This window comes from Trichoderma virens, assembly GCF_000170995.1.
Source record: "Trichoderma virens Gv29-8 chromosome Unknown TRIVIscaffold_6, whole genome shotgun sequence".
NCBI classification, from domain to species: Eukaryota; Fungi; Ascomycota; class Sordariomycetes; order Hypocreales; family Hypocreaceae; genus Trichoderma; species Trichoderma virens.
The window spans coordinates 43,118-70,329 of NW_014013743.1; the positions used below are offsets into that span (position 1 = coordinate 43,118).

General features: G+C 46.5%; 7 protein-coding genes across 7 annotated transcripts; 4 read left to right on the plus strand and 3 right to left on the minus strand.

Annotated features, from left to right (window-relative positions):
• Nucleotides 1–551: 551 nt before the first annotated feature.
• TRIVIDRAFT_169765 (uncharacterized protein) lies at nt 552–4,101 on the plus strand (the record flags this gene model as incomplete). The annotated part of the gene is made up of 1 exon (XM_014100896.1): nt 552–4,101. The coding sequence occupies one exon, from the start codon at nt 552–554 to the stop codon at nt 3,993–3,995; it is 3,444 nt and encodes a 1,147-aa protein (XP_013956371.1).
• Nucleotides 4,102–6,272: 2,171 nt separating this feature from the next.
• On the plus strand, nt 6,273–7,506 carry TRIVIDRAFT_60979 (uncharacterized protein; the record flags this gene model as incomplete). The annotated part of the gene is made up of 2 exons (XM_014100897.1): nt 6,273–7,034; nt 7,240–7,506. 2 exons carry the CDS (start codon nt 6,273–6,275, stop codon nt 7,504–7,506), a joined length of 1,029 nt encoding a protein of 342 aa, XP_013956372.1.
• A 440-nt stretch (nt 7,507–7,946) lies between these two features.
• On the minus strand, nt 7,947–9,645 carry TRIVIDRAFT_209038 (uncharacterized protein; the record flags this gene model as incomplete). The annotated part of the gene is made up of 7 exons (XM_014100898.1): nt 7,947–7,972; nt 8,091–8,303; nt 8,444–8,784; nt 8,850–9,023; nt 9,081–9,338; nt 9,412–9,506; nt 9,592–9,645. 7 exons carry the CDS (start codon nt 9,613–9,615, stop codon nt 7,947–7,949), a joined length of 1,131 nt encoding a protein of 376 aa, XP_013956373.1.
• Nucleotides 9,646–10,685: 1,040 nt separating this feature from the next.
• On the minus strand, nt 10,686–11,789 carry TRIVIDRAFT_149892 (uncharacterized protein; the record flags this gene model as incomplete). The annotated part of the gene is made up of 2 exons (XM_014100899.1): nt 10,686–10,949; nt 10,998–11,789. The coding sequence occupies 2 exons, from the start codon at nt 11,787–11,789 to the stop codon at nt 10,686–10,688; spliced, it is 1,056 nt and encodes a 351-aa protein (XP_013956374.1).
• A 1,094-nt stretch (nt 11,790–12,883) lies between these two features.
• TRIVIDRAFT_200487 (uncharacterized protein) lies at nt 12,884–15,869 on the minus strand (the record flags this gene model as incomplete). The annotated part of the gene is made up of 13 exons (XM_014100900.1): nt 12,884–12,911; nt 13,122–13,143; nt 13,217–13,339; nt 13,716–13,990; nt 14,095–14,281; nt 14,350–14,390; nt 14,462–14,521; nt 14,623–14,718; nt 14,896–15,045; nt 15,113–15,250; nt 15,343–15,597; nt 15,658–15,749; nt 15,846–15,869. 13 exons carry the CDS (start codon nt 15,867–15,869, stop codon nt 12,884–12,886), a joined length of 1,491 nt encoding a protein of 496 aa, XP_013956375.1.
• Nucleotides 15,870–18,822: 2,953 nt separating this feature from the next.
• On the plus strand, nt 18,823–24,207 carry TVC5 (glycoside hydrolase family 18 protein; the record flags this gene model as incomplete). The annotated part of the gene is made up of 9 exons (XM_014101924.1): nt 18,823–18,989; nt 19,045–19,388; nt 19,489–19,704; nt 19,764–20,184; nt 20,240–20,502; nt 20,698–20,899; nt 21,125–21,267; nt 21,355–22,017; nt 22,211–24,207. Coding segments are annotated over 9 exons (4,416 nt in total), but the record flags the coding sequence as incomplete, so codon positions are not given.
• An 875-nt stretch (nt 24,208–25,082) lies between these two features.
• On the plus strand, nt 25,083–26,527 carry TRIVIDRAFT_191008 (uncharacterized protein; the record flags this gene model as incomplete). The annotated part of the gene is made up of 6 exons (XM_014100901.1): nt 25,083–25,226; nt 25,286–25,443; nt 25,519–25,646; nt 25,713–26,052; nt 26,116–26,416; nt 26,447–26,527. 6 exons carry the CDS (start codon nt 25,083–25,085, stop codon nt 26,525–26,527), a joined length of 1,152 nt encoding a protein of 383 aa, XP_013956376.1.
• Between the last annotated feature and the right edge of the window lie 685 nt (nt 26,528–27,212).

Below are 27,212 nucleotides of genomic sequence, written 5' to 3' on the forward strand. Positions count from 1 at the left end.
ACAGATAGACAGTGTACAAATAAAGAATCTCTATTCTGATATAATATTATCTTACAAAATTACTCTTTTTAATAACATCAGTGTTTTAATATAATGTTATTTTGCAGGCGGCTACGGAGTTTGTCTCAACGTTTGCTGACCCACCGTATAAAACGCTCTTCATACCATCTACCTAGTATGATGATTGCTGTTTTACATATCATTCGTGATTGTAAATACTTCTCGCCGGTTCTGCCTAGAATGTAATTATTGTAGTATTCATACAGAAGATAGAACTCGGTCTTAATGAATTTTGAGTGTTTTAGTTACTCGTTCATCTCTCGGGAACCCATGGCAGAGTGTAGACAATTCAGAGAGAGAAAGAATATCCAGTTGCAAGGTATACATTACTACTGCCCAGCCAACAGTGACACGAGATTCACGTGTTGTTACGCGGCTACATGTATCTCTCTCCCCCTCTCGTAACATTCGGTACATCATGCCTCCATTGCCATTGTCACCATCCGTACTATCGCACCAGTGCAAAATACCCTTTCTCAAAGAAAACTAAAATGACCACGCTCGACACTCTGAAGCAGGCTCTTAGACAAAATGTTACGTCCCCAAAGCAGCCCCTATCTGACGCACAATATAGCGCTGGCTTTGACATCCTACTCCAAGGGCCCGGATGGAAGACGTACCAAGACTTCATTTTCCCTCAGCTGTCTCAAGTGCTGACCCCTCTTTTCAACTCGCGTGTCCGCATCTCGGTGCTGGAGATAGGACCCGGCCCCAAGAGCGTGATTGGATATATGCCTGACGATCAAAGACGGAAGATTAAAAAATATGCTGCGTTCGAGCCAAATGGATTATATGCCACAAAGTTGCAAGAATGGCTGGGGACAAAGTCTTCGCTGCCCTGTCTGGAAAGCCCGCCCGACATCCATCGAAAGCCGTTTGCTCTGGACAGCGCCGTCACCGCCGTAAATAATGGCGAGGAAAAATTTGACGTCGTTCTCTTCTGCCACAGCATGTATGGCATGACGCCCAAGCGCAAATTCATCGAACGAGCGCTTGAAATGCTTGTTGTGGAACCGGAAGGCGGGCTGGTGATGGTTTTCCATCGCGATGGTCTGGACTTTGATGGCTTAACCTGCCATAAAACTGCTTCATTCCCTTCTGGAATCGTTCGTGTAGCAGATGATGATAAGATTTTGGACAGTTTTGCCTCTTTCATTGCGGGCTTTGTCATGCAAGAAGAGGACGCGGACAAGGCCATCCACATCGAGTGGCGTAAGACGTGTCGTAACTTGGGTCGTCGTCAGGAATCTCACCCAGGTCATCTCCTTTTCAGCGCACCTGAAGTCATGGTGGCCTTCAATCATCATTCTACAATGTTACCGGAGCTTACAGCGCAGGTGCCGTTGGTGATGAAGGACAAGACTGTGAAGAACTGGGAGGCTCGGCTCCACCGAGCCGCTTCAATTATCAGACCGACGAAGGTCCAACACATCCAGCAGTGCGTCCAATGGGCTCTGAAGCACGGAGTTGGTTTAACTGTCATTGGTGGGGGCCACAGCGGCCACTGTCTGTGGCCCAACGTTGTCGCAGTTGACATGGACGATTTTAATCAAATATATGTTCAAACTCCCGGAGAAGATGAAAAGAACCCCGACTCTAGTTCCAACTCTTTTATTATCGCTGAGGCGGGTTGCAAGACAGGAGATATCATTCGTACTGCCATGGCGGTGGGCTTGATAGTGCCTCTCGGAGCCCGTCCAAGCGTGGGCGCTGGATTATGGTTACAAGGCGGACTCGGGCATCTGGCCAGGCTTCGTGGACTTGCATGTGATTCCATTGTCGGTGTCATAATGGTGAGCGTCGACTCCGCTCAGATCCTTTGCATCGGTCATGTACCTATTCAATATTGGCCGACCGGTGGTGTCCGCCCGGAAAACGAAGCCGAGTTGCTATGGGCAATGAAAGGTGCTGGAACCAACTTTGGCATCGTAGTGAGCGTCATTTTCAAGGCTTACCCGGCTCCCACCTATACAGTTCGAAACTGGATTGTGCCATTGAGCGGCAACGTTGATGCGCAACGCGGGCTCAGCGAATTTGATACGTTCGTTGCTCGTGATCTCCCCCGAAACTGTTCTGCAGACGCGTATCTGTACTGGGATGCTGGCCAACTGCATCTTGGCATGACCATGATCGAAGCTTATACATCTGGATCTACATCGGAAACGCCCACGCTCGTAGATACAATTCTGGGGCCAGAGTACAGTTCCAAGGTCGTAGACGCTGTCGGTTTGTTCCAAACCGAGATGTACGTGTCCGGGATGCATGGCGGACATGGAGGAGGCAAGACGTCAGCGTTCAAGCGGTGTCTCTTCTTAAAAGATATCGGAGCTGCAGGCATGGCCGAGAATTTGGTAGCAGCGATTGAGTCTCGTCCCACAGCACTCTGCTATCTCCATCTGCTGCAGGGCGGCGGAGCGGTTGCCGATGTGGTCCCTGATGCTACGGCTTTTGGATGTCGCGACTGGGACTTTGCATGCGTCGTCACCGGCGTCTGGCCCCGCGACCAAGACGGAACCCAAGCTGCTCGAGCTGCTGTACAGTGGGTTTATGATGTCGCCCGGAATCTGTTGCCCCTGAGCAGTGGGACTTACGGCGCGGATCTCGGACCAGATCCCAGAGATGCCGAACTGGCGGAGAAGGCTTTCGGTCCAAACCGGCAGCGCTTGGTCCGTCTCAAACGCGGCGCAGACCCACGCAAGGTGCTGGCTTATGCCTGTCCGCTCCCGGAGGCGTCCATGGAGCCGAAGCTCATCATTCTTGTCACGGGAGAGAATTGCGCCGGCAAGGACTATTGTGCTGACGTTTGGGCCTCCGTGTTTAATAGAAGCTCTCCCAAAACTCTTACGGCTCGGGTAGTTAGCATAAGCGACGTGACCAAGCAAGAGTATGCGGTGGCTGCTGGCGCCGACTTGAACGCCCTACTCCAGGACCGTGCCTACAAGGAGCAGCACCGGTCAGCGTTGACGGCATTCTTCCAAGACCAAGTGAGGCAACGGCCCCAGCTACCACAGGAGCATTTCATGAATGTAGTGAATGGCGCCGTGGGCGTGGATGTGCTGTTGATCACTGGGATGAGAGACGAGGCTCCAGTAGCAACCCTATCGCATCTAGTGCCAGAGAGCAGAGTGCTCGAGGTTCGTGTCGAAACCAGAGAAGAGACGCGGCGGATTCGTGGAGGGTATCAAGATGGTGGCGGAGTTGATCATAATAAAGACCACACCAACAACACCAATGGCGAGTCGGTCTCGACGGCCCCAGGCTGGTGCCCGAGTCTCACTTTCTACAACGATACGCCCGGGAGTGAGATGGCAGAAGTGTATGGCCAACGCTTTTTGCTTCCCTTCTTCCGCAAGGACTTGCAACAACTGGCCAACATGGTGCGTTCGGTGCCGGACTTCCCACGCCCGGGTATCGAGTTTCGCCACGTGCTCGGCATCGCCCAGCAGCCAGGAGGATTGGCCCTGTGTATTTCTCTGCTGCGGAGCCATTTTACTGGTGACTGGAATGAGATCAATGCGGTGGCTTGTTGCGAGGCCGGAGGCTTTATCTATGCGTCGGCGCTGGCTACACAGATGGATTTGCCTTTGGTGCTGATTCGTGAAGCTGGCAAGCTCCCGCCCCCCGTCGTTTCCGTCATCAAAAGACCATCGCATATTTCGAATTCAGCATCCAACGGGTCAATCGAGAAGAAGATTGAGATGGAGCGGGGTGTGATCCACAGAGGCGCGTCTGTACTGGTCGTAGACGATGTTCTTGCCACGGGGGAGACGCTTTGTGCGGTTGTACAGCTGCTGGGTGAAGCTGGCGTCAGCGCCGATCGTATCAGTGCCATGGTCTTGGCTGAATTTCCTCTTCATCGCGGCCGAGAACTGATGCGCCGTTGTGGCTTTGGCAGAGTCAGCATTCAAAGCCTTTTGGTCTTTAGGGGGGCTTAGAGAAGGAGGATGACTTGTGCCGTCTAGACTGGCTGAGATCTTGGAGTGAGTACATGAATATGAATCAATGCTGTGATGGAAGATTCAAGGTTTCCAGTGGGAGCAGGTTGGCAGCTAGTTTCGTTTTGACAGCGCCTCTCACAGAAGGCCTTAGTGAACAGGTACCAGTAACCAACCGGACAGATACTCCTAAGCCAGGACAAAGTTACCTACATGCCCGTACTAACCCCTCCTGCTGTGCTGCAATAAACTTGGCCCCAGTAAAGCCGTGCACCTACTGTTTTAACTTCCATCGTTGATGGAACATGAATCACCAACATCTATCAGCCTCGACGCAACACCACAATCAAGCCTCTCTTACGCAACTCTTCTCCATGGACTCCATCTCAAGTCCACTGCAATCAAGGCCTCCCTTAGAGACCTTGTCTATCAGTCAGCTTCTTCGCCTGCACTGCCGGGAAAAGCTATCTGTTCACCCTCTGGAATGGACCGGCCGCCATGTCGAGGTGCTGCAGTGTTCATTCGAGGAATCCCCACCACCTCCGCCTTCACAAGAGCACCTAGATGAACTAGACAAACTCCTTGCTACCAGCAAGAAAGTTCCAACTTCAGTTAAGTTGCTATTTCTTTCTCATGATTACGGGTGGCGACGCGAGGGTCTCTTCAGGCGCATCATTGGCTCTGAGGGATGTCCACTCCAGCCCTATGGGTAGGTCTTCATACTAGAGGGGATTTACAATTGTTTTTCTTCTTTCTCTTTCTTTCTTTATTTTCTTTTCTTTATCTTCTTTTCCCCGCTAATAAGTGATCCGCCTAGGACATCAATTGGGTTTTATTTCGATGGCCGTTGCGTGAGCAGTCTCCCCTGTCAACCCTTTACCAGCAGCTATAGTAATAAGGCTGCCTTCGAGAAGGGAACGGCGCCAATTGTCTTGGTCAACATCGATTGCGACGTGCTTGAAAGTCTTCGTAAAGAAAAAATGCGTCCCCGTATAGGTAGACGATGGAGTCTGCAAACTGATGGAATATACTTTCGTCATGTGAAAAGAATTACGCCACCGAACCGTCTGCGTGATCCATACCTGGTAGCCCTCTTACTAGCAATTGCATATAACCAACGGCGCTGGACAGCATCTTCAATATGGACTAGAGAGAGTTTTTGGGTATGATACTCCCCCATGGCATTTTCACCTTCTCATGTCCACTAACGCACTATGTTTAGCCTCAAGTGGTGATGACAAAAGAGATGGACGAATACGTCCATCTCTTTGCCGCACATATTTCATCCAATTACCTCAACAAGTTCGACTTTCCTTCCCGTCGACCTGCCAAGTCAGCACAACAGCCATTGGTGATCTACCATATTCCCCTACCAATAAAGCCGTACGACACTTTCCGCCATCGGTTACTCACGATACTGCTTCACCCAGCCGATTACTACAAGGAAGATCGGTCAGACTGAGGGCTAGATAGATTACCATATGAACTCTAATAGTATCAATTCGTCATCATCCTAATTTCCATAGCTAATAACTAATACCCTTCATCATGATAATATCACACGCAAGTTATGCCTTCATAGACTCTGTACTTATGAGTGGCCTCGTCATACATGGATTGTATAATGCAGGACTGCATCATAACAACTATACTAATTGCGCACAATACGTCGTGTTTGGTTATTTACTACCAATTCAGGCCATTTCACACCTTCCGCCGTCGACTGTTTCCGGTATTACTACACCCAAGAGAATATTACATAAGCGGGTAGCATTGTAATAGAGAGGCTTGAACGTGCAATCTTCAGATAGTCTGAGAGGTATATAATAGTGTAACCATGCGTAGTCTCGTGGACCTAGGCAAACAGTCTCTCGGCGGCATGCACGGTAGACATTATAGAACATTAATTTGCAGCGTAATAGAGCCTGTATCACGATGCTAACAAAAGACCGGTGAATAACCTGTTTTGCCCTTTTCACTTTTCAAGTTACGATACGTCAATCCGATGTGGTGCATGAACTGGGATCACGTAGCAGTGAAGAGGCAAGTGAATTGCGTTTGCAAGTGATGGATAAAGGGGGGGGTAATTAAACGCGTTTGCAATGCCTCTCTGATAGTGACGTCAAGTGAGTGGCAGGTGTCAACATAGATATATGTAGGTAAATAGCACGGAGGTCTCGAGGGCGAAAAATTTCAGCCTGAGTGTTACAACCGCACAACCCACACATACATGCATACCTACCTGACCTATATGCACCACTCCAATGATCAACCGAAATGGCCTATTACGATTCCATTCGAAGTAAGAGCAGTTACTGGGCAGCGGTGTCGTCTCGTCAATCCCAGAACTCCCAGGCTCTCCAAAGTTCGACTCACCAGGAGACTACTGCTCTTCACTGGGGCATCGACCATCTCTTCGCTTGGCGAGTTATCTGCAAGCCTCCCAGCGCAATTCTTCCTTTCTTCCAGTGCAAGGTTGAATTTGCCGAAGCAGGCAAGGATGAGTGGCACCAAGTGATTCGTCAAGTGATTGATGGTCCTAGAGAGAGTATCTCAGCTCTAAGCAAGATGAGCCAGGCGGAGATATTTCAATCCTATAGCAGGGGGCCCTGTGGACTCATCTGGGCCGACTTGGCAATTCTTCTGCAACCAGAAGCTCCCAATAGCGACCCAACCCCGCCGACCGTGCGCCCTAACCCCCAGAATGCTTATCTCTTCTTCTATCTCGACTGTCCGGTAGTGCCTTGTCCTGCGGAGGTCACAGTCAACTTTGCGAGCAGTCTAATCCGAACTATTCTCAGCTTTTCTCAACCACCGGATGAAAGATCATCTACCATTGAGTATCGCGGGAGGCTTAGATACAGAGGCGAAAACTCCGAGTCAGTCGATGAGGGAGGGATTGAAGCTATTCCCTCAGGGATGCAAGTGGCACTTTTGGAGGCGAAGCGTTTGTTTCAGCACATGGAAAATGGCAGACCAGTTGTTTCTGATAACCTTCTGAGTCAAGTTGTTGGAGTGGCCTTGGATATGAAAGACTCTGTGTGTCTATTTCTGCTGAGAAGTGAGTGCTTGAACCATATCACCAATTCTTTCAGATGTCCTGGGATTTTCTAGATATCTCTAGTTTCGCTAGATATCTCTAGTTTCTCCCAACAATCCTCCCCCTTCTGGCCATTTTGGGCTCCGCTACAAGACTACTTGAGCTAACGCAATTAATAGTGTCATTGTCATCGTTGCCATTAAGCACTACATCAAATTCTTCCATCTCACTATTCCCGATGCCTTTTACGCCCGATTCAAAACTCTTAGCCTAGAGGATGATACCGCTGATTTGGAAACCTTCCTTCAGGTGGAATCGACGGAGTGGCTGGACGGGGCTGAAGTCGACGGTCGACGGAGCATCGTTCATCATATTATGGCTTTGGTAATGTGGGCCGACCATATCGTAACGCATGGCGAATCCAATGGCAACCCGGATGGCAAAGATGAGTCGATGGATACGAGCTCTTGATTCAACGCCTCTCGGCTATGGTTGAGGTTTACATATACTACCACTTGGTAGAAATGTTAGATATGGTATAAAGGACATGGTATACACACAGTCATATGACCAGGTGATATTCGCGGATATATCTTGGCCGTCATAATTGGCATTAATAAATATACCTTTATACAGCTGACTATGATGTGTATTTTCCAAAAAGCGTCTGATATCCTTCGCGTAGCGCAGCATGAATTGCTGTTGGCACAAATCCATATACACTGCAGTATTTTCCAGCCATTAGTGCGTCAGAATCCCAGTTACTGTGAGTGATTAGGCGATTTCACAGCTACCGATCGTTGAAGTTGATAGTAGGATTGATGAGAGCAGAATCAACCGCCAGACATAAACCGGCAAACTGCGCCACGGAAAGGCCGTGTTGCTGCCATGTTCGTCCATTCTTCGTCATTTTAGAGACCCTCAAGTTTCTTTTGTGCTAGTAAAGATCAGCGTCTTCTTCTTACAGAAATGATACCAAGCACAATAATGTCGCAGGGTCGGTGAGATAAGTGGCCCCTGAGGAATGATGTTCCTTGGGGGTTACATGTGCTTACCATCACTGCCATCATCTGGGGAGTATGTGATGGTTGGCGGCTCCGAAGGAATGCGTTGAGTAGCAGAAGGTGTGGTGGTGTTGGAGAAGTTGCCTGTCGTCGTAGCCGGTTTACTAATGCAGTAGCGTTTGCCCGGTACAAGAGTGCAGGCGGATGGGTTGGCTGCATCGAAGGAGATGGATGGATTCCATGAGATAAATTGAGTGATGTTAACTAAAATGTGAGCGGAATATCAGTTCTGTGGACCCTAAAGTCAATAAGAGAGTTTGACGGGTAGATACAACTATTGAGACATGGGGAGAAGCCGTCGACCACAAAAAAAAAAAAAAAAAAAAGACTGAGCAAATACTCACGCTGATGTAGCCACGCAGTCCAACCACACTCATTCATGGTGCTATTGCGGTACGACTTCTTATGTAGCGCGTACCTCTTGCAGGAATCCGCGGTACCAGGCGCCAGTTGGGGAGGCTTTGACGTGTATCGTTTGGGGAAAAGAAAGCTCGGCGGTTTGCCCCGGTGGTCTGCTGATTCCTCCATATGGAAATCAGGGCCCTTGTCGTAGCCCAGACCAGGATGGGCTCTTGATTCGTAAGAAGCAGTGTGTATAGGACTGTTGGAGGGAGCTGTTGGGGTCATAGCCTCGTGTAAAAGGTAGGGAGGTTGAGAAGTAATTGGGTATTTGGTAACTCCGCAGCTATTGACTGGTCAACTTCGGGCATCACCTTGCCGCAAACAAGGCCAAATTTTAGAATGACTCACGACGATGTCAGCGATGAGTATGAGCTGGCCAAATCAGGATCATATCCAATAGGCGAATCTAAATGAGCCTGCTGAACGAGCAGGTTGCAGTCCGAACATAGCTCGGCAGCGGTTACACCCTCTTTCTTACTATTCCATTTGAAAAAGTCCGGAGAGCAGTACTCTCCCGTGGTTCTAGATATGAAATATTAGTTGAAGTGATTATATAACAGTAATGGGAGCCATACGTACGGGTCTGTCATACAAGCGTAGTGGTATGTGTACAGGAGAAGGTCTGTAATATACGTTGGAGGAAGTTGCACATCATAGTCAATATAAATATTTTCCGAGATTTTACAAACAGAGAGCTGCTTTTCTCGCAAAGCCTTCAATTCGTCCAAACAGATGTCAGTGCAGATCTCGGAAAGAAGGCTTGAGTCGGTGAAAATTTCTCCTCCTGCAATATCCCAAAATTTTTGGCTACATGCGACTTTCTCATAGGATGGGGCCCTATCATAAGAACATTAGCCTTAAGAGATCTCCTTATACCATTATATGAGGCGGATAAAAAGAAAACGCGTACGCGCAAGCTGCAGATAGCCCGGTGTTAATATGAAGGTGTGCATTTTCTGATAGAACTTGGGAGTACACAAATGGCTGTAGGAGCAAGCTCCACAGCTAATACAAGTATTAGCCACGACAATTTCGTCCAGTTTCTTGAACTCCAGTATTTTGATGTGTCAAGGGATGTGCATTCACGGACCAGATAATGAACTGAGAGGGACATCGAGATCGGAGATGGTTGAACAGCGAAAGCCAGCCTCTCAATCTTGATGAGCCAAAACTAGGGGAACTAAAGAGCGACCGGTGAGAGGGATTTTGGTTGGAATCAAAGCAGAGCGTGAGCGCCCCACTGCAGCTCGTAAAATTACATGTACCCATGCTCTTTAATTTAGGCATCATTGGCCAGCATTGGAAGGGTGCCGTCCAACAACATTACATTCTTGGCACTTGGAGTTGCATCTGAAGCCGGAGATTGCCTAATTAAGCGTCAAGATTTCCAACATTAGAAGAAATTTGCATGTGATAGCGCGAATGTAAAGAAGAAAAATCCATTGAAGCACAGAATAAATTTTATTTAAAGAGAGAATTGATGCGCAGTACCAGATGAAGCGATTCGTGTGTTGGTTGTGAAAAGCGCTAGACTGAATTTTGGCGTGAGGAATGTGATTGAGTCATATACATGTAGATATCAGCACCCACTTAAGGGAGTGACTGCAGATGGCCACCACCAGATGATTACAGGTAGAAGAAGGTAGCGATAGTACATGTAGCGATAAAAGCACATAGATGGAGAACTTGGTAGATGAAGGGAAGGGCTACCTAGCACCCTAGCGACTAAGAAGAGTTCCAAATGTCGTAACAACGCAGAATAAAGTCCTTTTATCACCATTATTTAGATAGATACACGGTTCCTGGAGTACCTACTATTCTCGCCACTTTCTACTATTCTCGCTACTTTCTGCTATTCTCGCTGCTTTCTGCGACTATCGCTATCTTCCCATACACAATCGTCATTCAATAAGCTTCGGTTTGTTCAAAGGACTGTAAAAAGGTTTCCTAGCGCGAGGAATGATCATCAGCAAAATGCTCTTTTGGTAGAAGCCAACTTAACTCAGAGCACGAGAGAGTAATCCTGATCAGCTATTGAACGTGTGGGAGCGGCAGCTCTGGCTCTGGCTCCGGTAGAGTTGTTGGCTCCGTTCCTGAACGATACGCTGGATATGGCGACTTCGGGTCCTGCACGCATAATCAGTTTTGCTATGCATCAAACACTGCGTGTGTGAAGCTGAGATGTTAGTTGAGAAAGCAAATAGAACCAGTACTCACCATCTGTTCCGCCGCCCCTCCCTTGACTACTTTGTACCTAGTCTCCCAATCCTCGCTGTTGGCAAAGAAACAATAATACAACCAATCTACAGCTTTAGGAAGCGGGATTGTGATCACTCCCTCATAGCCAGATAAGTCTTCGTCGGATGGGTTTGGCGCGGAAGCGTCGTAGTCTGGATTGACGGCTCTCAAAAACAATGTATTTTGCCACGGGTCTGGTTCGCTGGGTCCCTTAGGTTCGTACACGGGCCTTGAACCTATAACGGGGTTGTCAAGAACTGCCCGATCTGCTACCAAAAGGCAGTCTGTTGCTATGCGATTGGGAATCTCGTTTCGCTCTCGCATGGCCTTGAATCGTTGCCGCAAAGTCTCGAGATCCGCTGCTTCAAGTAACGGATCAGAAACTGCGATTGGAACATGGGTTGATGATAAACTGGCTGCTATTCTCCAGTGTTTATGAAACACTTGTATGACAGTTGTGCCGAAGATGCCGTTAAAAACTCTCCATTTCTCATCGGTCCCCTCACTGTATGCGGTCCGGAAAATAACAAACCCCCATTGCGGCAATTGTGCATCGAACATGTGGTTCACCCATTGAGGCCGGGATGCTCTTATTCTTGCCGCCTGAGCCGCGACTAATTCTTGTCGTTTTTGAGCCTTCCGCGCCTTTTTTACATCGTCAAAAGCACGGGCACGTTTTTGTGCTCGGCGGTGTACCTCAATGTCATATTCATTAGACAAAAGATGATGAACCTGTCTAGCAAGCTGATGCTCATCATCGACGAGGCCCATTTTCCATAAAAGCGTGCTTGAGCCGCTGCCGGGAATATGTACATCATGGGTGGCCCCCAAGATAATAATAAAGGTCTCAACCTCTGTTAAGGTTTCTGGATCGGCCATGGCCTTCTTTTTGAGCTCATCCATGGTAAAGCCGGTCTTCTCTTTGCACAAACGGTCTTCTTCATCTGGTGGGGGGAGTCGATAAATCTGGTTCCTTTCAGCTCGCGTAACAGATGTCGGATCAGCTGTGGCTGCAACGCGTTGGAATAGTGCCTTTAGATCAGGTGCCATCCTGGCCTTAGGGAAGGGGGTAAATGCGTTGTTGGAGGTGGCCATGTCGAAGGTATATGTAGGTACATGTGCGTTGTGTGATGGTCAGAAGCTTCAAGGTTGTTAATGCAATTGAGAGCAAACGCTTCTTGGTCCGACCAGAGAGTTTATCATCACATGATGATCGCATGATTAGTCAGCGGAGGGTCAAAGCTGCCAACAGCTTTATTTGCCAAGTTGTTGGATCAGCCAAATGAGTAGTGTATTGAACAGTTCGTTTACCAGCCGCGATAGTGCGTTGTACAACTTAGATCTAGATCAAGGCAGTGGACGGTTAGGAATAGGGAAGGTTTCTTAATCTGGCAGGTCTATTCCCCAACTGTCTAGCTCATTCATGGGCTCCACAGACCAATGGATGTTATATACGCCGTAGAGGCTATTTGACAGGAATGAAGCTAGTGATGTGAAGCACCACGATATTTAGTGGTTTTGTCACTGTACTACACAGACAGTATTGATTGGGAAGCTTGAAATATACTCTATACTCTTTCTCCCCCCCCCCCCCCCCCCTTTCTTAGTTTACCCTCTCGTACATTTTATTCATGTTCGATGCCAATGACTTCAAGATACTGAAAATTGCAATCGAATGGTACCACATTCTTGAGGTGGAGAGAACTCGACCAAAACCAGACTCCGCATCAAATCCTTTCCGTAGGACCAGGATGGGGCCTGATATGAAGGGACTTTTCTAACGCGTGGTAATCGCAGTAGACCCAACACCTGCTACGCGAGCTAAGAGGAGACTTCCCTCACCTGGAATCAACGAAGCAGCTGGACAGGGCTGACATCGATGATAGACAGAATATCGTTTATTATATTATAGCTTTAGTAATATATTCTTTAATTTATATCATCACCTATGGTATATTCAACACTAAATGACATTTTTTTTTTCAAAAAAAAAAAAAAAAAAAAGTTAATAGATACATATTCCTATTTTAGAAGCTTGCAGCTGTAATTGGGGGCTTCCTGAATCGTTACTAGAGATAAATAGCAGACATGATATAAATTAAAATCACTATTCAAGTACATTTCCAAAATGCGTGCGGTATCCTTTACATAAACAACGTAATCTCATACCCGCTGCAACAATTTCAGGTAATCAATCCAGCTAGAGCTAAGATATTATAAATAATTAGGCATTTCCGCAACGGCCAAACGTAGGCTGGCATCCTGCGCCGCAAAAGTCGGTCGAATTGCCACAATACCCGCTCATGCTGCAGCAGTTTGGAGGTTCGCAAGTGTAGTCTGCACTCATAAGAAATCAGTCATCGCCACTCAAGATCATCGTACCTTCCAGAGGTATGTGGCGGGACTAGTATATTATGTACAAGTGGGAGTGCCGGGAAGAAGTAGGGGAGACACGACACCGCTTGGAGGCAACTTACTCTTTCCACCACCACACGAGCCATCAGGTGAGTAGGTGACCGTTGGTGAGACCGATGATACGCTTTTCGTTGAAGTTTTTATGACAGAGCCGGTGGCACATTTGCCAAATCGGGGCTGGCAGCCTATACCGCAGTAATCATTCGTTGAACCACATTTTCCATGTTGAGAACAGCAGCTTCCGAATGACGCTCCCTCACATGTGTAATTGCTATTCGAATGGCCGCATAATCCATTGGGGGTGATGCTGGAAGAGTTGCTTGTTACCGTAATTGGTTCACTAATGCAGTAGCGATAGCCCGGCAACAGCATGCAGGCGGAATGATTGGCGGCATTATACGAGAGAGACGGATTCCACAAGATAAGTTGGGTTATGTCAACTAGTGATTAAGAAAATTGTTAGTACTAAGTCCGCTTGAAAACTGGGCGAAAAGCACGGTTGTGTACGGAATTGCTGGGTGAGAGGGGAGGCTGTTGAGCAAGGAGTGAGCAAGCACTTACGTGTATGGATCCATGCAACCCAACCACACTCATTTATGTTTCTCTTAGAAGAAGTATTGAAGTGCTGTGTGTACCTCCTACAAGAATCCGGGGTACCGGGTGCCAGCGGGAGATCTTTAGTGGCTGTCACATTGGGGAATCGAGTGGCTGCAGGAGGTTGTGTGCCAACCGCTGGCCAAGTGAACGGTATTGCAGTAGACATATAGCCAAGACCATAACAAGAAGAAGGGGCATTCATTTCGAAGCAGGGGCCGCTCATAGTTCTTCTACCAGACCTATTACAAGATGTCAGTATGGAGCCGATGTCTTGTAGTTGGCAGGCATTGCAAATGAGACAGAGAGAGAGCGTAGACAAGGAGAATTTGAAATGGAATCTTACGGCTTGTAACCGGAATATGTGGCAATATTTCCTACCGCCTCAACGCAGTAGTATGTACCGAGCAACAGATTACCGCAGGTGCTGTTTATCATCGGGTTGAGAAAATAGAGGTCGTTGAGGGAAATTCCCAAGGCGACGGATATGCTAGCGCAACTATCACCATCAACAACTTTGTAATATTTTCCACCTACATAGAGATATTGCTTAGCCTGCTAGTCATGGTATTTCTGTTAGAATGTCGGCGGCAAAACTTACAATGTCTTGATGTATTCAGGGCTAGGTTGGTAGGGATTGTCCTTGAAACCATAATCAGCAAGTGTACCAAACAGGAATTTGCTAACGTCTTTGAAGGATTTGATTCACTTACATCACTGGGGCCGTAACAGATGCGCTTCCTGTTACATTAACACTTGGCGGCCCGGGGAAACTAAAACCGCAATTGATGAAATTGATAAGCAAAGAAAACGACCAGAGATGATATTCGAGTAGTTTGCATGGTAGTTATGAACTGAATGCCTTGTTACGTACCTTATGCAAATCTGATAACCCTCGAGTTGATTTAAGTTTGAACATTGCGTGTTAATATTGGGATTCCAAGACCTCAATTGTGTGACTGAGAAAGTACTGTTGTGGGATTGCTTAATACTGTAGCAAGTATCATTTGCCGCCACTGTATAAAGATCACAACTATGGGGGATGCACAATGTCGACCCAGGTGCAGGAAACTTTGAGCAATATCCGGGAAGGCGATTGAATTGCATAAGATAAAACGTCGCCACCTTATGGGATTCGCTGACGGACCGACAAGTGTCACCTGGCTTAATTGTGTATGTTGTCTTGCAGGCATTGACAGCTGCTGTAGCAGTTGCCTTCCTACCTGTAGTCTGTGTCGTCGTCCGATTCAAAGAGTAAGAAGATTGAGAGGAGGTTGGGTATTTGGTGACTCCGCATCTATTGACTAGTGGTCAACCCTACTGATAGCTGAGTTGCAGGCAAGGGCATACATGGAGGAACTTACGACGACGTCAGTGATGAATACGAGCTGGCTAAGTCATCATCGTATCCGAGAGGCGAATCTAACTGAGCCTGCTGAATGAGCAGGTTACAGTCAGAGCATAGCTCAGTGGAGGTTGCACCAGTGGCATTACTATTCCACCTGAAAAAGTCAGGAAAGCAGTAACCTCCCGTAGCACTGGCCTTAAATGTCAATTCAGCTCAGCATGTTGCTACAGTTATGGTCATACTTACGGATTGTTCAAGCAAATGTAGTTGTATGTAAATAAGAGAATATCCGAGGCATACGTCGCGGGATATGTCGCATCCCCAGTGACTACCAAGTCCGAAGTGCAGCAATCTGAAAGCTGCTTTTGCCTCAAGATTTCTAGTTCGTTCAGACAGGTGGCTGTGCAGATATCAGGCAGATCTCTTGATGTGGGAATACGTTGTCCGATCGCGATTTCATAGAGTTTTAGGTTGCATGAGACTTTCTGATAGAAAGTGGCACTATGACAAGAAACAATTAGCATCCTGTGAGTTCACGATATTCAAGAGGGAGAGACGTACTTGCAAGTCGTGGAGAAATTCCCCGGTGCCCCGATCTGGACTCCTGAGAGGACTTGAGAGTACACAAGTGGTTGTAGGAGCAAGCTCCATAGCTAATCCAGATATTAGTCCATAAATGAGATCGCTTCCTAACCCCCATTCTCCAAATAAAAGCTTCTTTAATCGTCAAGGAATGGGAGCTCACGAACCTGGAAATAAAATAAGAAAGACATGAGTAACAGGTGCTTGAATAAGACAGATTCACCTCTCAGAGAGTTAAACTACTAAGAGAAGAGTGCTGGGTATGGGGGGCAGGGTTCAGAATTAAGAGACGAAGAATGTAGAAAGCAGATGGAAGATTTATATGGATTTTCTGCAAACCACCTCTAGGTATAGCATCTGATATGAGCCTGAGATATGGGTGGTTAGTCAAGTCTGCTGCATCAGAGGCAGGAGAGGATACTGTTGTGTTTCCAGGCCAGAAAACGGCTGCACGGTCATAGCCGGATTCAGTAAGGGGTATATCTTATCTCATACAATCACATCTCGCAAGTATATCATTTCTAGCAAACATCTATTTTCAGCGCACTCCCTGGATGCATATTACTATTTTCCCGCTATACATGAAGAGCTTTCGAACGGTACAACCCCCTTATGGGCACCTTACTCAGGAGGATGCCCCCCTGAATACAGCCCTTTCTTTACAATTAGGTCTTAGTGTGAGGCGTGACGCCCTGCCGTTGTCAGGGCACCGTTTATATGTAATTGAGGGCATTGAGTGGTTCCAAAATGCAATGCAGGAAGACATGGTTTTCATTGATCTATTCCTGACACTAACTCCCGGAACTCTTCGCAAAGCTTTTTTTTTTTTTATGCGGCATCGACGTCGATCATAACATTGTCCGTCCTCAAGATACCCGACGAGTCCTTGTAGGGCGATAATTTTCATCTTCAATACTACCCACATGCACTTAGTGTGTATAGAGAGTTTGCAGGTATGTTGGTGGGAATCACCTACGCCGCTACAGACAGAATTATTGCCAAGGCAACTGTTTCTGCCTGGTTTAATTGGTAAACGACACGAGGTAGCTTAGTATTTGATTCCAATTACTAAAGTGTTCGGATTTCTGCATTAGTTCTCACTTCAGCTGAGCGTCCGCGCTCAAGCTGTTGCTTTGTCCGAAGGCCCTGTTTCGGCTTCCAGCACCAAGAAGTACGAGTACTCGAAACGCAGTCGCTAGTGGAGATATCCGCTCCTACATAAATGCGCAGAAATGAAATACCTGGTATTCAGGTGGGTACATGTAGCTATCCAGCGGTGACCGAATTGACCGTGGTATTGTGGTAAACAACACAATAGACCTGAAACTACCTAACCTATTTGAATGGCTGTGCAAACTGTTTTACACACAAACAACTCTACGAGTTCGGTGACTCCGAGAATTAAAGCCATGTCACACACACTCAAAAAAGAAGAGAGATCGCACTAGTGTAGTCTGGTGGGTCAGCAAAAGTAGTAGCCTGCAAAATGCGTTCAATGCTATGTTAATAGACGGTCTAGTACGTATGCCTCTCTGGCTGTTGAGTACATGTATCTTCCAGAAATAATAGGGCTTGTGTAGTGATCGGGTCCACCGCAACAGCAATCCCTTATAAGCAGCTAGCTACGTTACAGTAATTGCTACAATTACGATTGTTAGCCTAATCTTTTGCTCTGTTGGCGCTGCGGTATACCGGAGTGTAACACTTTGCCTCTGCGTCCCTCCTGTGAATAAATTCCTTAAAGCCATCGCTTTGCTGCTAGGGTCACAAATTATAGGGAAAAGTGCAAAAGCTAAGAATTCACTTAAGTGAAAGAGACGAAATTATCATCCACCGTGTTTGGCCATTCATATCCAGGTTCTCTTCTCTTTCTTTTTCTTTCCGTTTTTGTTGAGGTTGGGGGCCAACCACCGTCACATTCCCTTAGTTTCTAATTCTTAGAGGGCCCAACTATTTGTCTACTACCGTGTTGCCAAACTTAGCAAGTGTTGACTCCCGGATATAGATCCTACGATCCTATTCCCTAGGAGGAGAGTTCTGTCCACATGTAGCTGACGTTGATAATAAAATGACCACGCAAACAGGCAAACAGGCAAACAAATACGGGTGGAGGTTATGTCTAAGATAATTTACAACCGCTCCCACGGGTAGCAGCATATCGGCTGAATCTTTACCCAATGGAATAGTAAGCACTAAGTCCTCATTCACATGGGAAGCGGCATGTTGATGGATGGCAATCGTTTGGTAATAGACGCCAAAGTCTCAAGTCAGGGATTACTGTGTATGTTACCGGGTCAATACTTTGGATGTTTCGGAACTCTATCCTTTTCTTCAATAATTGCTTTCTAATTTGACTTGTTTGTGAGATAACAACACTACCATATCATTTTCAGCGGCTTGTTACTGCACTCAAGGCAATGGCTCTTATAGACTTCACAACCGCTCCTCTGAGGTTCGATCTCAACCTTATTGCAACTACTCACCGCACTTGAAACTCTGCTCTTTGGAAGCTATTTATGAAGAATACTTCGACATCTTTCACATACTTATTCATCGCTCGATAACCTCTTCAAAATGAGGCCACATCGGTGGATATACTTCTGCTGCGCTCTCTTACCCCTTTGCTTCATTTCCCTTTGCCTTTTCGCTCTTGATCCGCCGGCTGGCCGGTTTTCGGGCCATGACACAGAGGCTGTTGAATCGTCAGTGTCTAGTCAGTTGGATATGATCTCGGCTTCTTTCATCTCAGGCTTGAAACGCACGGATATTGATCATACCTGCGATGCGGTAAGATATCTACAGCCCAACCAGGGGGAATTTAACACTGACTAGGTACTACAGAGTACTCCATGCTCAAACGGAGCTTGTTGGTACGTGTTTTACGACCCTGGGGAATATTTTATGGATACAATATTGACTTCTATGCAGCGGCTCCTACCAAGGCACTTCTAAAGGCATTTGTGGTTTTGGTATTAATTCTTTGCCTTGTATTATGAACCATTACTGATGTTTTCCAGGGCCAACGTATTGCGGAACTGGCTGCACATCCAATTGCAACGCTACAGCTGAATGTGGGTGAAATATCCCCGTATATTCTCACGAGTACTAACAACAACAGGTGGAGAATTCGCTCCTCCAGGGAGAAAGTCTTGCCCTTTGAACGTTTGCTGCTCACGATTCGGGTACTGTGGAATAGGGTCTGATTTCTGTTCTAACGGATGCCAGAATAATTGTGTCCTGAAACCTGCTGTACCAGCCGGTAGAAACTCAGGCAGTGTGCTCAACAAGGTGATTGGGTACTATGAAGGATGGTAAGGCCAAGTCTCTCAGGTCTACTGTTAAGAATGGTAATTTACATATTCGCAGGACAAACGCACGCACTTGTTACGCATTTCCTCCAAGCTCTATTCCTACTGATGGGCTCACACATGTTAACTTTGCATTCGCCTACATTGACCCAGAGACGCATCAGATCAGCGTCATGAGGTCTGACATGCCAATCTCTCTGTTTACTGAAACAGCTGATCTCAGAACTCTCAACACTGGCGCTGGTGATGTCGAAATCTTTGTTTCCATTGGCGGATGGTCGTTCTCAGATAACTTTACGGCTACTCAGCCAGTTTTCTCTGACATTGCAGCAAGCGACACAAACCGGAAGAAATTCGCCAATAATTTGGTCAGTTTTCTAAAAGAATACGGGTTTGACGGTGGTAAGTCTTCGTTGTGCTTCCTTTAACCTCACCATTTGCATCTCAGATGCGCCTTTTATGGGCGGAACATCAATCGTATGACTGATGTGGTTTATTCTAGTGGATTTTGACTGGGAATATCCCGGAGCTCCCGACAGAGGTGGTAGGAAAGAAGACACGGAGAATTATGTCCTTCTCTTGCAGGCTGTGCGGGAAGCTTTTGATGATTCCTATAGGTCATTTGGGATCACGTTTACAGCCCCCAGCTCCTACTGGTATTTACAATGGTTTGATCTTCCAGGCATGATGAAGTACGCAGATTGGATCAACCTCATGAGTAAGAACCCGACTATGATTGCCCCCCACTCTTGGCTATCGAAACTAACAAGAAATCAGCCTATGATCTCCATGGAGTTTGGGATTCAACGGATCCTATTGGGAGCATTGTACAGGCGCACACTAACCTTACTGAGATCAAAGCATCAATAGATCTTCTCTGGCGAGTGAACGTTCCCCCCGAGAGAGTCATCATTGGTCTCGGCTTCTATGGCCGTTCTTTCACGTTATCGGATCCGTCTTGCGCATCACCAGGTTGCCCATTCTCTAGTGCTGCGGCTCCAGGCACATGCTCAAATAATGCCGGTACACTAGCGTACTTCGAGATCATGGACATTCTCGAAAAGCAGAGCCCTGATGTGATTTGGGACAAGACCAGCGCAGTCAAATATTTCCAATATGGAGCTAATAGAGATCAATGGGTAAGCTACGATGACAAGGAAACATTTGCGCAAAATATAGAATACGCCAACAGCGTTGGGTGAGTGCATTTACAACTACCTATGTTTTACAGCAAATGTCTAACAGAAACCTAGACTTGGAGGGGTGATGGTTTGGTCCGTTGACCAGGACGACATGCATTTCAACGCTCTCAGGGGCCTCCTTGGCAAAGATATCAGCGGTATTACCAGGAATTCGGTCATTTCCACTTCAGTAGCTGGTAGCTGGGCTAGTCAAAATGGTCAACACTGCACCCAAACAGATTGTCTCAGTGACTCGGACATCGGATCGTGGGGCAGTGGCTTTGCCATCGCACCCAACGGCGGTCCGTTCAAGGATAGCTGTGGAAGTGGGAAGAGTAAGTACATTATCTGTCCCATTGATGCTATGCCCAGCAACTGTCAATGGAGAGGTGGCGAGAGTGGCAGGGCTTGTCATGGTCAATGCCATGGGGGCGAGGTCACTTTGTTTCACTCCAATCATGCTACCGTCAATTGTCTGAAACCCGGCCAACAGTCATTTTGTTGCCAATCCAACACCTGGAGCTCTTTAGTTGGCTCCTGTGCCTGGTCTAATGACGTTTCCTGTCCATCTGGAAAGACTGGGGTTGCTAAAAGAATCACCTATGAGTCTGGTCCTACTGAAACTGTGGATAAGGATGTGATCACAATACACCAAACCTATTGCTGTGATTCCAGTTTCGATGCTTGTCATTGGATTGGGAAGGGTACCTGCGACCAAAATCAATGCGCCGAGTAAGCTCTGATACCCCTCCCTTCGTTTCATCGACATTCATTAACGCCAGTAGCTAGGAAATCGAGTTGACCACCGACGAATATGGAAACACAACTTGGGCTTGCGCTGGCCAATTTCTCAACCGTCAAAAGGTGTTGTGTTGCGCTCCGCCACAGAATCTCAATCCATTCTTGCCAGTGCCACTGGAAAATATCGTAAGAAACTTATAATTACTGATTTATCAGTCTCTTACTCACTTCATTTGCTGACAAAATTCCCAAGTTCCCAACTTTACCACCCACTACCAACGTCCCAAATTTCCACGTTGCGTCCATTCAGAACTCGCCATCATCTTCTGGCTCAGACACTGTTATTGGTGCTTTTGGGAGTAAGTAAATTGACCACAGTCTGGCACTCAGAATACCAACAACGCTATGGTTTAAATATATTCCCTTTACTAACTATGTGTGTGTAGTGGTGGTAATCGACGGACCGCCAGACGTAGTGACTAGTCTTGCTGCACGGGACGAATCACATATCCAATTTTTAGATTGTGAGCCGACTGAGAAGCGCGATGGCAAGTCCATCTACACAACTCGTTACATTTGTATGAACGACTCACCGCAATCCAACTGCGGTGCAGTTCATGAGGGTGGAGCCAAAGGCACCATTGTGAAGCTCCCCGAGGGCTGTGGCTTCGCAACATATGGCGTCGTTAAAGATATCCGGTTATCAACTAACCACACCGTTGACCACAATTTACGGAAAAGAGCCCCATCACCCAATCCTGTGGTGTACGAAATGGATATTTCATACGACTATTCTCTTGTCAAGCGTGACTCTGGAACTGTGTATGTTCGTATCGACTACGGTGACAGCCTTGGCTACTGGAATGACATTGTGTTAGGAAAAGCCATTACGAAGAGAGGCATGAACGAATCCTTCGATAAGCGTTTCTGGAGCCCAGATCCGAAAACATGGTTAGAAGAGCTTGCTCCAATTCGCCTCAACGGTCAGCCTGCAGCGTACTCGCTAGATCTGGAGCAGGAAGATTTTTACCAACTTTTGTATTCCCAAGACGATTCAGCCAAATGTGGTGGAAAAGATGGCTTCATGTCTATTGAACTAGATGGTTCAGGTCAGTATATTTAGCAATTCTCGGTCCCATACTTATAGCCCTTATTGCCAACTTTGACATGGCTGAAGCACCCAAAAACACTCAGGCTGGGTGTTACATGGGAATACTCTGTTCCATTTCCTATAACTTTCTCCACCTTTTATTATACCCCTCACTACTTCATTTTAGTTGTGCAATACTAACATCTATTCAGTGAAAAATGGAATTCGATTTGGGGTAACTATGGTGGGGACGATCGCTCCTGAAATCAGCTTCGAAGAAGCGTATGGGTTTTTCGATGTCGACATGAATCTTACAGGTCGACTCATGATTAATGGACAGGCCTCCATCAACATTGTTGGTAGTACAAAGCCTGGGTCTGTTTTTGCAACAGACCTTTCGAACTTTGGATTTAGTGAACCAGGAATAGTTTCATTCACTCCCAAGATGAACATTGACGCGAGCATGACCGGAAATGGCCAGATTTTCTCCGACCTCGTCCTTTACTTCAATTCTGGAACCGATGGCTATGCACGAACAAACGCACCGTTGTCGCTAGGCGAATTTCAAGGTGATCTGGCCCGTCATACAGGATCCGATCGTGGGTTCGGGTTTGCTGGTGGTTTGACCGGGTCCACGTCAGAACCTTTGTCCAAGAGAAACTCCGACACGACACTATTGGGGGTGTATCTGGATATGCGAACATGGCTTGATATCGATGTTTTCGGCATGGGTACGAACGTGGAAGCCGCAGACGCAAAGTTTTCGGTAGATGTTGGACACTATTTTCGCATTATCAGCAGCAGCAGCAGCGGCAATATTAGTGTCATCGGTGGTGATAGCCAGGTCGGTGTTGAGGTTTATTCCAGTGGAATCTCGTCGGAATGGGAGAAAGATGACACAAGCCATCTGGTTGGCTCTCCTGGAATGCCATTCATTTATATGACCGGTCCTTCATATGCTGCGCCTTCCCGTACACCTCCCGACTGGGGCAGCGATGGTGTAATCGATGGTGATTACTTTGGCTGCACTAATAATGGTACGAAGCAGCTTAGGTGCTACGCGAGCAGTAATATGTCAAAATTCGATCCAGATTGGCTCATTGATCCAGAAGATGGCAAACCCATCGAAAACGAGAAAACAACGAAGCGGGATTCTTTTCCATTCTCTGAGCTCCCAATGGAACCAAGGGGCACTGGAAGTTCAAGAGAGTTTACCGTCACAACTCCTTCTGGCGCCACCTTCACTATCGTTTCTCATACATATCCAAATGGGCAAAACGGTCTGTTTCTCCTGAGTGTCAATCAAAACGCAGGCTATTATGAATTATCCAATCCACTGAACTGCCAAGATATAACCGTTACTTCTGCTGGTGACCCAAATTCTAGCTATGTGACGGAACATATTGTCGAATTAAGCACATTTGGTCTGATACTCGAATGGATGATGCGTGGCAACTTCACTCAAAGTGACGGCACCGTTATAAGAAGTTCTTTCACACCGGTTCGTGAAGATGTATTGAATGTTTCAAGTATCTTTCAGACGCCTTGGAATCAATGGTCAACTGTGAATTCCGCATCAACCCCGATGGATGACATCTGGACCGCATTTGGTGATAGAACAAATCCTAGCGTGCTTGTCAACTGCGAGAGTAATTTCAACGGCGTCAAGATGCAGATTTGGCGAGGGAATAACCCTATGGCAGACACAACCTGGGATGGAAACGACTTTGATGATACAAGCGAGAGAAGCGGCTACTTTTCAGCTCAGGGCGGCTTGTCCACCATTCGTCTTGCAACTGCAATTTTCTCCTACCTGAATGAGCAGACAATTCATGCTAATATGGTGACCATTTTGAATTCCATGCATTCGACATTCCAACGATTTGATCGTGAGGTCGCACCCACACTCGCTATTAATTCAGCGGGGATTTTTTCGGAGTTCGTCTACTATGTGCTAATTCCAAGGCTTGAAGCAGTGCAGTCGTGGGCGGAAGATCGCATTCGAGGGATGATGAACGCGTGGCAGGCCGTACCAACATCCTCCGCACAAGCGGAAGATGCGCGAGAGATATTGGCAGCACTTGAAAATCTCCTAGATCAGATGGAGGATGCAATTCTGATTGATACCGAAGGATTTGACTTCAAACCACCTTCTCCTACAAGACGGGATCAGGGCAAGCGCTCATCGACAGGCGAGGCTACCAATTAATGGGCAATTAGTTCCAAGAACATAAGGAAACTTTGGAAGAGATATTGGGCTATTAGTCGATACTTGAAAGAGGCAGCGGTCGCAGCAAGGTTCCCTATAGCCTTGCATTTCTCCGTGCTCACAATAACCTTCCTAAATCTTGCACATCAGAGTTCTCCCAGCCCTCGCACGCTTCCATGTACTCTTCATACCTGTATATACAAGTTAACTAGGGGTGCAAAGCTACAGGTCGTCAAAAATGTGCGTAGGTAGTTATAATTCTCATTTACAAATCCATGACACCCATTTCACCTTCTGCTGTATGTGTATCTGTACGATTGTCACCACAACAGAATGTGTACATGCCTTGATTAGAGAACCGACTCCGTAAGAATAACCCGTGCCAAAAGATTGAGTTTTGGAGTGGTTACTTGAATCACTTTTCATTTAGGGAGTGGTTATCCAGCACCATGTTGCTCCAATTCAATGCCGCTAGGTTTGTAATAATAGCATATATTAGAGGAGTATATAGATAGTAGCAGAATTTATGTTTTACTGTCTTCGAATGGCAAGGGTGCTTCAAAACCACCGTCATGTTGACAGTGGGGGTGTTTCTTGAAGCATTGAATCCATGACTTTACGTTGACATGCGCTTTCCAACCCACATATCGTCCTATATACTCGTAAACATATGGTTCATATGTTATATTGATGGTTATAAGCACTCTGGATAATACAAACCAATCATATAGGGAAATCACTAAGTAATCGAGCGCAATTTCTCAAAGAGTAGTTATCGCTAGTTCTCATTTATTGTTAGCAAAGCTTGAGTGCAGGTAATCTCTGGCGCTTTTCTCATACAAAAATTCTACTACTGTTACTAAGTATTATCAACCATGGCGACTTCAAAAGCAGCGTATCTCGCCGGAAAAGTTATTGGTCATAATAATGCAATCACTAAGCAAGATGTCTCTAGCTACCTGTATTCAGAGGATAGTTTTGATACTATGAAAGTTTTGGTCCGAAAAGGAAATCACAAGGTCGAGATCGGTTCAAAATTTATTCCTCAGCCGATGTCCCAAACGCGCATATTTTGGAGGATACCGACGTAATTCTCAAAGTCACTGGTTCCACCGTCTGCGGGTTGGACTTACATCTCCATCATGGCGCAGTGGTTCAAATTGCCGACGGCGACATTCTGGGACATGAATTCCGCGGCATCGTAGAGCTAGTTGGCCTTGCTGTCAACAAAGTCAAGTAAGGGAGAGAAACGTTTTTTTTTTTTTTTTCAGATTGTTTGGTGGGGATTGCTTCTTCCCTGAATGGAGGGAGGACGACTGGTATTTTTAGGTATTCTCATCTCAAAAGTGAATTCGGTGGTGGGCAGACAGAGTATATCTGTGTACCACTAGGTGATGTGAATTTGCTGGGGATTTCTGATAATATTATGGATGAAAAGGGTGAGCATAGCTTCGATTACAATAATGTCGAGTTCTAAATGATCAGAAAACTAATGTATTATTTAGCGCTAAATGTCTCTGGCATTCTCTGCACTTCGTATCACGCCGTCAAAGATACAACTGTCTACCAGGGCGATCAAGTGGCCATATTTGGCGCAGGTCCCATTGGACAGATGGCTAACATTTTTGCCTTTAGAGAGGGAGCATCCGAAATCATATTTGTAGACACCGAGTCGCGACTTACTTTCATGAAGCAGCGTTTCTCTACTGAGCACAACGACAAACTTCTTCTGATCGATAATAAGACGCAGCCGCACGGTATCGCTTCCAAGGAAACTGTTGTCAGCAAACTGAAAGACATTTGTGACGGCCGAGGACCTGCTGTCGCTTTCGAGTGTGCTGCAGGGTAATACGCCATGGGATGGATGCATTGACTGGAAATGACAATTGATGCTGATACTGACACGAGCGAGATGCTCAATGAGATGATTAAAAGAGTTCGCAATCATAGTCACTGTAGTATCACGGGTGTTTATGTTGCATACTTAAGTACATATCTCGATTGTTCTATCGAGATGCTGAACACTAATAGACTTAGACGAAACCATTTCAATGTCGGTTCACTCATGCAGAGAGGTATTCGCCTTATCGGAAACGGCCAAGCACCGGTACACAAATACTACGAAGAGATGCTTGCCAAGATCCAGAAAGACGAACTCGACCTCCTGCAGATGGTCTCTCATAGAGTCCGATTGGAGGATCTAGACAAAGTATATGCAAATTAGAAATTTGAAGCGAAGGGGCGGAGGCAAAAGGTGCTTTTCGAGACCAAATTCTCTCTGCCCAAGGTTCCGGAGTCCCTTGAAGTAACCCCGTATTAATTGATTCTGAAATCCTATCCTACCTATCTAGTATATTATGTCTTTTTAAAGTTCCTATCTATTTACATGTTACTGTTTCGTGATCTCGCTTATTCTATCTATCGCTTGATCGCTATTTCTCTATGACTTCACATTCTCTTAGTCTTGAGAAATCGTGCTGACATACTACGGCCTCTTCTTGATTGGTCAATCAGCCTATGCATGTATGCAGCAGGTCACGAGGGTACAAAAGAGGTAGACTAAAGCATACTGATAGTAGGTACTAAGGTACCTAGGCAGCGATTTCTTGAACACTACAAGCAACAAAAAATCGTACTTTCCCAGTTTGACTTAACCGCCATGAATCAACCTGAAGTTGTCAATTACAATGAACTGGAAGCGGCACTCCAGGAAAGAGAGCAATGGCAAGGAGTCTGGCCTCCAGTCCGCGTCATTGACTTCCATGATGGGAAAATAAGTAATCCATAGCAATCAGCTCTCAAGATATGGTCGAAGTTAACCGGTTCAGCAACCGATCATGCCTTTGAACTTGCTACCGAGCTGGAGGGTTTTTTAGTATGGCGCCCCGCGATGAAAAGCTGTGCGCTAACTAAAGACGCAGAAAGAGAAACCGAAAGCACAGCTACGGCTAATGTAGGTCTTCTCTTCGCTGTTATGCTACAATGGCTACTAAAATGGGTTCACC